Source organism: Rhamphochromis sp. 'chilingali', assembly GCF_963969265.1.
Source record: "Rhamphochromis sp. 'chilingali' genome assembly, chromosome: 10".
Classification (NCBI taxonomy): Eukaryota; Metazoa; Chordata; class Actinopteri; order Cichliformes; family Cichlidae; genus Rhamphochromis; species Rhamphochromis sp. 'chilingali'.
In genome coordinates, this window is record NC_137937.1 from 4,124,281 (window position 1) to 4,137,633 (window position 13,353).

Here is a 13,353-nt window from a genome sequence, read left to right on the forward strand (position 1 = left end):
ATCACCAAATCAGACACAGCACTGCCCAGTCTCACATATTGCAACCTCTCTTGTCAGATTGTCACTAATCCATGCTAGATTACTGATGGTGGATATGCTTACTGACATTTCCTGGAGCTTCTCTTTCTGAGTCGTGTTAATTGCACTTGAGAAATTAAAGGAGCAGCTTTGTCTAAATTGCAGTAAACTCTCTGTATCATGTTGTCGATTTATCCACTACATGATACATGATTAAGTTCTATGCAACCTGCAGGGTAAAGTGATGTTTTCACATTTGTTCTGAGGTGTGCCAAGACTAGTCTCTCTCTTAGTCTCAATATAAATGAGTTATAAGGGATGTTGTTTTTCCACCTTGAAACTTGAATATCACATTGTAAGTTTGCTGAACAAAATGCATACAAGGTGATGTGCTTGTGAGACCTGTCCAAGTTAGAGTGACCATGTGTCCTACTTAATGTGGGTCTGCACAGAATTCCCAAATATTGAGACAAAAATAAACACACCTCATAAAACCCCAAACATGCCATGACCCACTGAATAGTTTTGATAGTGACTCTAGGAAAAAGGAAGAAAACAGGACCCAGAAATGTAACTCTGATTTCCATTTGAAAAGTAATTTGAAAATAATATTTAACCTTGATTTACCACCGTTTCTTAAAACGGAATGAAAGTAGTGATGAGTCTGAGAACGCTTTGGGGTTTTTTCTCACCTGGGTAACAAAATACATTACCCAGAATCCTCTTCTGAAAACACAACACTAGTAGCTGCACATGTGTTTCATCATGGCGGCCCCCGTTAAAAAGATGGTTGGGGTTTCGGACGACTCCAGCAGCAGTGACGACGAAGTACTTAAAAGATGTCAGGAGGCGGTTTGGGAGACGAAGGCTGTCAAAAGCAAAGGTTAGTGTTTGCCTCCTCTGTTTGAACCGAGGGGCCAAGCTAGCATACGTGCACCGCTAGCCGTTCCCAACAGGTACCCCGGAGAAGTTTCCACAATATTTATAGTCCATGCATAAAGAGCTGTCGGTCAGTAACATTTTCTAATGAAATTTATTTAATTGGTTACAAATAAACATTACGGTAAGACTCTAAGAGCATAGCGCAGCTTTAGCTAGCCCCTGAGCTTGCTAAATCAACACAGTGCGCGGGTTTAATCAGCTGCAGTGTAGCTCTGTTAAAGACACTAACTCTCTGTGTTTTAAGATGCGGATGCCAGTGTGAAAGAGTCAAAGCGGTAAGTGTTACCTTTTAAAATATCCATTTGCTTCTTTTAGTGTTACATATCCGTCCAAGTGTGAAAACTGCTTCAATGTTCCAACAGAATACATTGTTGTTCCTTTCACTATTGCACAGGAGGGAAAATGTATGAAAGGTTTAGAGTATTTCCAGATTTGGTTGTTTGACCCACAAAGATGTAACACGCTGTTGTTGTTTCACGCACAAAAGCTCTGTATGTGAACTTTGTGTCTTTCCAATGTGAGCAGTAAATTGTAATGATATTAGATTCAATTAATGTGAAAAAAAAAAAACCCCAGATGTACTTAAAATTAGTTTTTGTAAGCTATGACTATCCATCTGTTCTGCAAATTAATCTCGCATTGCGTAATAATAATTTGTTGGTTCAAGTTAATGTTTTTAACTCGAACCAACCCTGATTTCTTTATATTTTGCTTAGAATTGTTTAAAGTAGTCTTGAGCAATAGTTCTTCGGGCTTTTCAGAAGGTCTTTCAGTGTTTCTTTGGACATCGGTTACTTTTTCACTCACTTTCAGTTCAGTCATTGTGCCTGATCATTTTCAAAGGAATGTTGTCTTTCCTTGTTTGTTTGTTGAGCCACTTAACACTGATTAACACAACATTGTGTCTTTAGGCACTTTAATAGCAGCCTGTCACAAAAACACATTACTTGTTACCATTTCTTTAGTTGAAACTATGAAAAATCCCCAAGAAAACACAGTTTGGCAGCCACAAAATAATATTTTTACGCCAACAAAGTGATTACTAAAAAGTTATTGGCCAAAAACTTGGCATGGTTCATAGCGTGTCTTTAAAAAATACGAGTAGATGAAACAAATGGAGAACTAAAAATATCTACAACAGATGAACAGTATCTGAAAGTTATGCCCTTAAAAACAGGAAAACGTTTAGCAAAGACCTGACCTGAGTGATGCCCCTCTGTTGATCCATCTGTTGTTCATGAAGCCTTATAACAAATGGTCTCAGTGGAAGTGTGGCTATCAAGAACCCATGCTAAATTACACAAGAACTGGACTGAAAATCGTTGGCAACAGATCTGATGGAGGGAAGAATCCAAATTTGAATTTTATTGTTCAAATAATTGTTAATATGTACGGAGGAGGTCAGGAGAGAGGTACAGCAGTGAGTGTCTATACAGAGGATTTGGGGGTTTTGGGCAGTGGTGTTGGGGATCTTGTCAAAATTGGCAATGAAGTAAAACTTACATAATTAAGAAAACACACAATGGGATACTATCAGTCGTAGATTGAGGCCAGACCATAACATTAGTGAAAGAGTGTGAGAGAATCTTGCAGAAACATCCAAAAAGCTTTAAATGTCCTCCAAGAAGCCTGGAGAAATATTCCTGCAGATTACTGAAAGAAAGGGCAGAAAAATCTGCCTGAGAGTTCAGAGTCAGAGGCTCGAGACTTTTGCAAAAGGCTGTAGATCCTTTATCTCAGTAGGCAAGTACAGAGGTATCTGTTTTTTGTTTTGTTTTTTTTTTATATGAATGTCAGAAATAAAATAAGCTTCATAAAGTTTTTTTGTATAACAGTCTCGTTGTCGCTGACCATGAACATGATGGCAACGAGCTCCAGGTCACGCCAGGATTCCAGACGCATGTTGCCAGAAAGTTAGGACACTTTCTTGACAGGTAACGACTCTGGCTACAAAAAAACAAAAAAAAAACCTTTTGTTTATAATAATTGATAATCATAAGATTATCTTATTAACCATTATATTTGCCTGTCAGTTGTATTTCAGAGATAAAGCCTCAAACTTCATCCTGTTTAGAACCAGCTAAATGTAACAAAGATGATGATGAGGAGGAGGAAGGTAAAGTTTCTGGCTCTTTAAGAAGATTTTGTTTCTATGGGAACTTGTGTTCATCTCTTTAAACCTGACAGTTTTCTTCTTCTAGGATTTCGTCTGTTTTCTACATCAGTCCCAGGAAAGAAAGCTGAAGATCCTCCCGCCCCCGTAAGGCGTCGGCCTGCTCCCAGCTCAAGGTTCTTCATCTCTATTAATGTTTTCTTCCTTGTGTTATTGATTCATTTTTATTTCCCTCCGTATGACATTCTTTCTCTCTCTGCCCTTCAGCGACAGCGATGATGAGATGGAAATGAGGCTGAAAGAGGCAGCGGTGTCTGTCAAAGATCTGTTACCCTCGTTGGTGCTCTCACCCCCTTCGATGGAGTCTCCTTGCTCGGTAAAAATGACAAAGACGAAGAAGAAAGATACAGAGGGAGAAGAGAGCCGCGTTAAGAAGAAGAAGAAGAAGAAGAAGAATCAGGAGGATGGGGAACAGGTGGACTCAGATTCTACTCCTGATGCTCAGAGTAATGGTGAGCTCACAAACTCAGAACAGGAACACATGCAAGTCAAAGTAAAACGGAAAAAGAAGAAGAAGAGGCAAGAAGAAAACGCAGAGGAAGAAGCATTGCACTGATTTTTAATTATTTTTTAAATGACTTTCTGCCACGGTGAATTCAAAGATTTAAAATATTTTTATTCAAAAGCTGGGATTGGTCTTTACTTTGTCATTAATGATGTTAAAACAAAAAAGTGAAAATATTTCAAGGTGAGTTAAAAAAATGCAGGTAACATGCTGATGACAAGTTTCAGATCAGTTTACATTTTGTTTAAATTCTAAAACATTTACAAATATTTGAATAAAAAAATACACGTCAGTGTTAATCTTCCGTTGATTTTCTGTGTCGAGTGAATTTCCTGTGTCCTCGTTTCAGTGACAGTTTGACGTTTGAGTCAAACAGTGTCATCGCTCAGGTGCAACTCTGGGTTTTCAGTGTTACGAAGGCGACCTGCTTCTTACTTTGGTACATCTTCATGGTAACCTACACTGCAGACCTTACCTGCTCGTGTTTCTGTTTCTGTAGTTTTATCTTCTTTTGTAAAATTAGTTGCACTGCTTGTCCACGTTTCTGATTGGTCAGATCTAGATTGGAAAGACCCTGGTTTGACGCATCAAGTTCATAACAGCTTTCGGGTGACTACTTATTCTGAATGCTGATCTTGGGGTGGATGAAGCCAGTATTTTGGGTATTTTGAACTTGCTTTGTAGTACTGGCCCCAAGCTTACATGGCATACGTCCCGATTCACTCCTGAATCCAGCTGACAGTCAGGAGACTCTTTTACTGTGCTGTGGAAACCATTTGTGCAGGGATGTAGGAGCTGATTTCTGTCGGAGACGGTGAGAGGAGGTGAGATTGATGGCTTTCTGTCGCCTGAGAGGAAGGATACAGCTCGAGGCTCTCGGATGAAACTGTTAATTTAAAAAAGAAAAGAGGCTTCAGATTGTTTGAAAACAGTGTTTGTGTTGGGACATTTATGAGGATCAGGCTACAAAGACATCTGAGAGTCTATTATCTTTGGGTTCTTTTCTGTGAAGGTGTAGAAGGTAAAAAAAAGAGTTGCTGATATCAGTCAGTTGATGTACACATGATAAGAAGTAAATAATGAAACATCTCTGATGGACTAGCTAACCACCCTGTTGGCTTATGCGCCGTAGCCAGCCTTGCTCTATGCACCATGTAATGGGTAAATGTCAGCTTTTGGCTTTGTGCAGTGTTTGAACCAGTCGTCTGCTTTCATGGTCTCCTCTCAGCTGCTCCTTTTAGGGGTTTCTACAGCAGATCATATGCCTCCATCTCACCTCTAGCACCCTCCTCTGTCACACCAACCCTCTGCACGTCCTCCTTCGCTACATCCATGAACCTTCTTTGTGCTCTTTGTCTTTTCCTCCTCCCTGGCAGCTCCATCTTCAACATCTAATCAGCGTCTAATCTTGTCCATCCTGCTCACTCCCAATGAAAATCTTAACACCAGCTTGGCCTCCTGTTATTTTGTCAAAACCATCTTCTCCAAAGCATTAGCATCACCCCTTCGATTTCCAGCTTCAAACTCGTGAGCCTGTCTGACACTCTTCACATAATCTTCCTTCAGGATCACCCCTAATCCATTTTTCTTCCTGTCTACAGCACGGTAGAACATCTTGAATCCACCTCCAATACTCATGGCCTTGGTTTGCTTCCACCTGAGGCCTGTACTATGAAGCCAGATTTTGGCTTATCCAGATAACTTCAGGGTTAACTCTGGGTGTTCTGTACTGCATGTGGTTCACTTTTTGCCATGGTAACTTGTGCTTATATCCTTACTCTCATTCCCCATTATTGTATCTGTAACACGCAACTTCTGTCGCTGCTGTGCTACTGGAAACTGAATTTCCCGAAGTAACCCACCCAAGGGATTAATAAAGTTTCATCTAATCTAATCTTATGCCGTGAACCTTACCTGGACCACCTGACCAACCAAATCTCCCAAAAATAGCATCACTATCCCTGGAATCAGGCAGATCTCCATGCATGAACAAGTTCATGGAGCATCGGTAATAATGAATATGTAAATATAGATTTTTACATGCAACTTTATTCCTGTCGGCGCTAAACAATTTTACAACAATTTTATTTTTTCAAGACCTCATATCAAATTTCCACTAAGGTTGAATTCTATTTTTATATTTAGTCTTTACTCTCAAGCTGTAAACGGCACCCAGTCTCCAGCTGAAGGAATAAAACTCGAACTGTCAGGAGCCGGTTATGTTTTGAGTTTCAGTTTCACATTTTTACTGATGCTTTTATTCGCAGCATGTTTTATTCTGCTGGATGAATAAGTTTTAAATGTTCGGCGTGTTAAGCCGTGCCTTATTAAACCCACCGAATGAAGTGCAAACTGCATCACATTGTGACGGGAATGAGAAAGGTATCAAATGGTGATTAAAGATCTATAAATATAAATACGACTGTTATTAAAAGGATCAGATGAATGCTGCAGAAAATTGATAATCTGGTGATTTATAGCACAATCAGTCTTAATTCCAGTGAATCATTTTTTTGTGGAAGTCATGATTTGTAAAACGCCCCTTTCAGTTTGCTCAGACCCTGCCAACATCACCCCTTTCATATGAACCCTTGATCAACTCGTGGGACCGTTTCTCCTGATTGTCAGTGAATCCAGGTGACAGAAAGAGCTCTGGTCTCCTGCAATATATCCAACTTTCCTGTCAACATCATATCATCAATCTCTATCCCTTTATCAGTCCCTACATTTACATGCTGTTTACATCTTTGTACCTGGTGCAGGTGAGTGTGGTTGCATGTTTAGAGAGTCTTCCTGTAAAGGTGCGTCTTCCTGCTCCTCAGGGTCTGTGGTCAGAATCTGCCCGAAACAAAAATCAATGATTTAGGTTTTAAAACTAGATGCTCTGAACAGACTGAGCTCTGGTCAGTCCCAGTACCTGTCTGACAGCAGTGAGGCTGGTCAGGCTGGTCAGGCTGCTGCTGTCTGCGATGACCATGGCTTGCGAGAGCAAACTGGACGGGTGGTACTGGGGCGAATCCGATTTGCTGTACACTGGAACGACAAACAGATGAATGAATCTTTACTCGGGGATGACATGTTGAGCTCTAGTCTTCATGTTACTGCAGTCTTACTGTGACATGGCAGCTGTGCCATGGTTGCCATGAACGGACTGGCAGCCATGTGACTCTGAAGCTGCTGTGGTATTGGCGGCTGAGGAGAGGCGTGAAGCTGCTGCTGGAATGAGATGGGCTGCAAGGTTGTGAAACCGCCTCCCATGTTGTTTATGACAGGCACCGTCTGAGGTTGCGTGGAGGCTAAACCTGTGAAACAGCATTGACGTTGGTCTGAGAATTTTTCCCCTTATTACAAAATGGGAAATAAAGGGAACCAATGTTACCAATGAGAAGGGAGGACTCCCCCAGACTCATGACGCTGGGCACTGAGGCCATGATGAGGCTCTGTGAGGATGCAGGTGAGGCAGACAGACTGTGCAGGGAGGTTAGAGTGCTTACTGGGGGTAGTGGCCCACCGCTGGACACCTGAAACCAGAGGATGGCATGTTTAGGGCAGCTGGTAATTTAGCATATTGAACCACGAGGGATCCGGACACGAGCTCTCACCAGCTTGGGGTTATGGGTCTCGAGGAGTGTGTGGCTTGGTTCCAGTTGGACTGGACTCACCATGAGATGCCCCACTCTCTCCCCTCCGCTGCCTCTGGCTGAGCTCACAGTGTCGCATGGGATGTGCTGGCTGTATTTCACACCTGGGGAAACAACAATCATCCAGTCAGTCCCAGAACATTTATAAGGTTCGTGGTTTACACACATCACAGCTGACTTTGGTCGATTGCTCCAAGTCTAAATAGAATAAAGGTAAATATGAGCATCCAGCAGCACAACCAGTAGAGTCATGTCTCTAAGCCATTCTGATTTCCCTCTCAAATTTCCATACATGAGGATGGGTTATTACCGTGCTCGGGACTGGGTGGAAGGTTGGCGTTGGAGGATGAGGCAGTCTGACTGCCGAAAGGCGTGTCGAGGGCCAGTTTGTGACGAAAAGCCTCCTCTTTCCGACGGTTAGCGAACCAGTTGTACACTCGGACTTCAGTGACCAGGTTAGAGCCGAGGCCAGCAAGCTGGGAGGGAGACACGCCCCTCTGGAGGCATTCTGCCCTGAAAGAGGAAATCAGACTCTCTTTATTACAAGTGTTAATTGTTATAAATCTATAGAAATATATGATCAGATGCCAAGAATTTAGATCAATCACAGCAACCCTATAAAAACAAGATAAATGAACACAAAATCAAAATCCCGTCTCACCTGTTACATTCCTCCACCAGCCCCTCTCTTTCCTCCTTGCTCGGGTTCTTCTGTCGTTCGTAGGCGTGGAAGAGGATCTGCAGGGATGCTGGACCCCACTTGAACCTGTTCCTCCGTCCTTTCTTGGTGTCCTCCCCTTGGTCCTTCACAGTTGCAAGGCCACGTTTGGCATTGGTAAATTCTACATTTAAAAAGTTAGCATGGTTTTTGTTGTTGTTTTTAAACACCTCACATTTTTCTTTTATTTTTGCACTCTTGGAGCTCCAGCACGGCTTGTGTACTCACGCTGGCTGATCTCGCACTGCTTCTTGACATACCAGGTGTACAGAGAAGCTCTTTTTTGGTTCTTCATGGGCGTGCCTTTGTTGAGGTGCTGGGAGAGGTGAGACTGGTTGAGTCCCGTGGACTCCACCACCTCCCGCTGAGGTAGGTTATGCTGCTGCATGTAGCTTTTTACCATTTTTGCAACATGCCAGGGATCCTCACTGTCAGACAGACAGACACCTGAGCTTAAAAACGGCCCACCTTATAGTTTTGTGCATTTTTATTTAGTGGACTTTTCCTTAACAGATACCAGTATATGTAGAAGTGCTAACCAGGCAGTTTGTCACATCAGTAGGGATGTAAAATATGACCACACAAAGAGAGGTTTGTTGACAAAGAGAGATAAGAGAGAGCACGGGGGAACAAAGTCCAGCCCTTTCAGATCACTGGAATGGAAAACATGTAAAAGATTTATGAAGCCTAATTTAACACTTCCTAATTATCAAGTTGAAAACGTCATTAAAGACACACCAAATTATTTTGAAAGTCTCAAACAGCTTCCAAACATTTTGGTAAAGGTATCGGCAAAAATTAGTTGGGTTTTTTTTTTTTAACAATCCTATTTAGAGCGCGCTTTTCCCCCACTTTTTTAAACATTTAATGTTTATGACAGAATGTCCAATGTTTATATGTCTGTGTTCCATATTTTCAGGATCAGGCCTTAAAACGGAACGGACAAAAATCACTCATGCGTTGCGCAAACACAGTCTCACATGACTAGCTCTGCTCTATTAATCTTCACCTCAGGCTCTTGGCTTATTTATTAAGAAATGGTCAGGGAATAATGATGAGGGTGGGTAATTAGTAACTAGCAAAGGAGGAACCCTCTTTATATTCGCCCAAGAGCCAGACTGCAGAGAGAGAGTCAGAGAAGCATGGCAAGGAGGGAGGATTTGGTAAAGACATGGGGACAGAGTGTAAGAAGACAATAGGAATAGTGGTGTTAACAGGTAAATGCGTAAAGTATTGCTTCGACTCTCAAGTGTGTGGTTTTGACACACGGGAGGTAACACAAAGACGAGGAGAATCAGAAGCGGTGGCAAGGATGTTGTCAATTTTCAGAATTTATCCGACCGGGTCCTACTGGAAAAGCTGCTGAGTGAGAATAGCAGTTACCGAGACATTAGGATGATTGTCGCTGTTGCCATTAAGCTTCCAGAGAAGTGCCAGGATCTACTTACTGCAGTAGGTGCTCGACTTCAGTCCTCAATTTGGACGCCTCCTCTGGAGGGAGCTTCTCCAGTTCTCGGAATATAGGTGGCGGGAAATCCATTTCTCCCTCCTCTGAGCTCTCTCCATCCCCCCTTTCTCCCTTCTCGTTGCCAGCACTTGCCCTGTTTCGTTCCAGTTCCCCCATGGCTTGGATCAGAACCTCCCGGGACAGTCCAGATTCCAGCAGGGCCCAGATCAGCTGCTCCTGCAGGGCCGTCAGACGACTCGGCCCCGCTTTGGCTGCCTCAGCCCTCTCCTCTACCTCCATTAGTCTTATGTCTTACCTCACTACTGCCTCGCAAACAAACTGCTCTCATGTGCACTACCACGCTCAAACGACAGCCACACAGCCAGTGCCAGGCCGCATTATTTTATATCTGCAGTCCTTCTTCAGCTCATGAGAAAGTAAACTTTCATTTTCCTTTGCTGAATCCTCCCGATGTGTCCAGAGCTGTCCGGTTTTAGCTTTTCACTTGTTGTTTTTGCTTTCAAAGGTCAATTTTCTTTTAATCTAACCTTCCTCCTATTCACCCCCTCCTCCTTACGTGCGCCCTGTGAACTTTGTCCCTTCTCCCTCAGTCCTCAGCAGGGACCAAAGTTCATCTTAAAAACAATAAATAAAAATGAGGGGTGTTGCACTGGCAGAGTCCACAGTCTACTTCTCAGAGCAGAAAACTGATAAGACAGTGGGGGGAAAACATGACTTGGAAAGTTGGGAGCTTTTTACGTATAGCTTTTTCTCACACGGAAAGGACATTTTAGAAAAATAGTTTTGGGCTTTTTTCTTTCTTATTTTTCATTCTTATTTTTTCTTATTCCATACATTTTATTTGTTAATGCATATGTAAAATATAAAGAAATAAATAAGTCAATAATACACGGAGGAGCAGGAGATCAGCTAAGCAGGAGCAAAGTTTGATTTGTCTTTTCTGCCAGGAGAGGGCGCTGCTGTGTTATCTTTACATTAGACTTTCAGGAAGTTGCTTCATGTTAGGGGCCTTGGTGGAGTGTTTTCTGTCATGAACATGAGTTCAAGACAAGAAAGGACAAAGAATAAGAAAGGAATAAGTTGGCACATCAGTTTCCTAAAACATTTCCACATTTACTGAGAGAGTGCTTTAAGGTCGACCTCTAACACTGTACTCCCCCCCCCCCCCCCCCCCTTTTTTTTTAAATCAATGTGCACAAGTCAAACACTTTGGACATCATCGACTACTTGTGACTATTTCACAAATTAAACTTTAAAAAAAGGAGCAAGATTTTCTCTTTTTTTTCCCTTGTTTGAAATACATGTGCTTATTTCTAATCTGATTCCAGCAGCACATCCCAGAAAGAGCTAAGAAAAGTGCAACAAGAAATTGGACAAGTGTAATGCAAAAAGCCCCAGACGCCTGTTTTAATATCTTACATTTAATTATGTTAGTTAGCAAAATTTCCAAAGAGCACCCCAGTGATGAATCTTGTAGAAGTAAATATGGGAAGGGGTTTAGACCACATGTATTTTATTCCGTGCTTTAACTATGTAATAATCCAACTTACTTTAAACTCTTCAGTGAAATTGGGAAAAATCTCTGCATTCTTTGTGCATAAGGACAAAGACTGATGTCGAGTGTCTGTGATTAAAATAGACATAATTATGTAGTGAAAAATCACTGCATGGGCTCAGAAACACTTCTGAAAACCACCGCCAGTGAACACAGTCATCATGCATCCACAAATAAAAGTTCAACTCTGCCATGCATCTAAAAACAAGACCCAGAAACACTGCTGCCTTCTCTGGGCCTTACTGCTTTTAAGACAGCCTCAAGTGAAGTGGAAAACCTTCCTGTGGGCTGTGAAATTCAAAACTGAGGAGAGAGACCACCTGGTGTGTTTTCAGCGTGCAGTTCAGTACAGGGAGCGCATGACTGCACATGGCATGAGGTAACCAAGAGCACCTGTGAGGGCACCATTAATGCTGAACGATGTATACAAATCTACAGCTTTTAGAGCATCAACTGCTGCCATCGTGATTATTTTAGCACGACAGTGCAACCCTGCACATCTGCAGGGTGCTGCTAAACCAGGCTGCTTGCATATTTGGCACATTATGAAATGAAACAAAGAAAACGTGCACGTCAGCTGCAAAGCTGAAATTCTATGCAAAGCATGCAAAACATTTTTTTTAAAATACAGCAGTAGGCCTATGCAAATTCTGCATTTTGCATTTCTGATATGAATATAATCTTATTGATTTTTGACTATAGATCTGATTCTTTATTGAGTCCCTTATTAATTCTTGATCAGTTTTCTTTGTGGAAATTATAGATGGACAAAGGCTTGGAAATCACTGCTGAGTTTGACATCTGTGCGTTGATAAAGAAATTTATATGCTTGGAGAAATATGATTCCGGTATACTGGACAACTTGAAAGTGGTTCACCATTCCCATCTCTAATGTTTAAACTTTAAACTGTTCGGCTGTTGAATTCGAATAATATTATTGTTTCCATAGATTTGCCTTCCCCCTGTCTCTCCCGCTCTCGCCCTCTCTTTTTTTTAATCCACCCTCTTGTTTTTTGACAACATAAGTTGGCAGGAAGACTAAGTTGGAACTGAACTGGAAAGGAAAGAGGGCAAACTGAATAGGAGAAAACCTTTGAGAGTTAATGTAGTCTTTTATCTTTCCTCTTTTCTCTTTACACTGTAAAATGCTCACTTTCTCTGCCTGGATCACCTAATACTATTCTCAGGTTCGGCCTATCAGCACCTTTTTGTGTTGAGCTCCTGTTACCCCACCCCACCCTTGGGAAGATGGCATTATACTGTATTTGGAAGGGTAACAGAGCTGCCTCTATCTCCCTGAGACATGCCAGTGACCTGTAATTAAGTCCCATTGTACTATTCAGAGGAAACTCCTCACCAAAACGGACAGAGGGCAGTTGTGTGTGGATTTCCAGCAGCTCAGATACCGCTGTGACTAATACCCCACCACACAAGCTGGGTTTATCAAAAAGGAACACATGCAGCACACATTAGAGCTTGCATTTTCCCTCTCTGGAGAACTCAAAGCTATGTTGATTGGTAATGAGATACAATCCACGCTGTCCATCTCTCATTAGTGAGCCATTGCTCGCTAGCTCTCTCTCTCCCCCTCGGTTTCTGTTTCTGCCTCTGCCTAGCGTTAGCCCCCACCCACCACCAACCCCACCATTCAACCCCATTGATCATGCATGCAGAAATTTAACACACCCCTTAATTCCTGTCCAAATAGCCCCTGTCCCACTTCCAGAGCTTCATCTGTTCATCTGCAGAGGGTAGAGTAGGCCTGTTTGCAGGCAGGACACTGACTGCAGCACTCAATGAGGATAAACTGTGCTGGAGAGGACAATCGCAAACCTAAATCAGTGTCTGTGTAACATAGGATGTGTGCTGGGTTGTGCGCTCTGGGCTCGAAGTGTTTCTATAAGGCATGGAAACACTGTGGAGGCATGATCTGGAGGCTGTGTTTTTACTTGTTTTAAAGCAGTTTGGTAGAAACCAACAGAGACCATGCTAGCAGAAACCACCTAGAAACTTTGCTTCAAACCATAACGATTGCATAGGACCGCATGCATGTATACCTACTGCGAGTCAAAGCTGACATTGTCTTTGTTTGAATTGCTCAGGCTATTGATTGGCCTTAACATTACCAGGTCACATGTTGAGTCAGTGTTGAGAAGATTAGCCAGAGCTGGCTTTGGTACTAATTAAATACTTAAACCCCAGCACTGAATGAGCACACAGCACACAAACCTCCTGTTATACCCCGTTGCATAAGCCAGTTTACAGCCTGGAAGGTGCATCAAAATAGACGAACACATTTTTAACTCTACCTGCAAATAAGGACACTGACACAC

At 42.3% G+C, this 13,353-nt stretch overlaps 2 protein-coding genes across 2 annotated transcripts; one reads left to right on the forward strand and one right to left on the reverse strand.

Annotated features, from left to right (window-relative positions):
* Nucleotides 1–751: 751 nt before the first annotated feature.
* On the forward strand, nt 752–3,948 carry cUnh12orf43 (chromosome Un C12orf43 homolog). Its single transcript, XM_080894890.1, has 6 exons — nt 752–901; nt 1,205–1,235; nt 2,796–2,894; nt 2,994–3,076; nt 3,162–3,249; nt 3,341–3,948. Exons 1-6 carry the CDS (start codon nt 772–774, stop codon nt 3,687–3,689), a joined length of 780 nt encoding a protein of 259 aa, XP_080751016.1. The 5' UTR covers nt 752–771; the 3' UTR covers nt 3,690–3,948.
* Nucleotides 3,949–4,089: 141 nt separating this feature from the next.
* On the reverse strand, nt 4,090–10,533 carry hnf1a (HNF1 homeobox a). The gene is made up of 10 exons (XM_080894889.1): nt 9,446–10,533; nt 8,226–8,425; nt 7,941–8,121; nt 7,590–7,792; nt 7,241–7,383; nt 7,018–7,159; nt 6,752–6,940; nt 6,556–6,671; nt 6,392–6,476; nt 4,090–4,524 (listed from the first exon to the last, which is right to left on the reverse strand). The coding sequence occupies exons 1-10, from the start codon at nt 9,742–9,744 to the stop codon at nt 4,394–4,396; spliced, it is 1,689 nt and encodes a 562-aa protein (XP_080751015.1). The 5' UTR covers nt 9,745–10,533; the 3' UTR covers nt 4,090–4,393.
* Nucleotides 10,534–13,353: the final 2,820 nt, after the last annotated feature.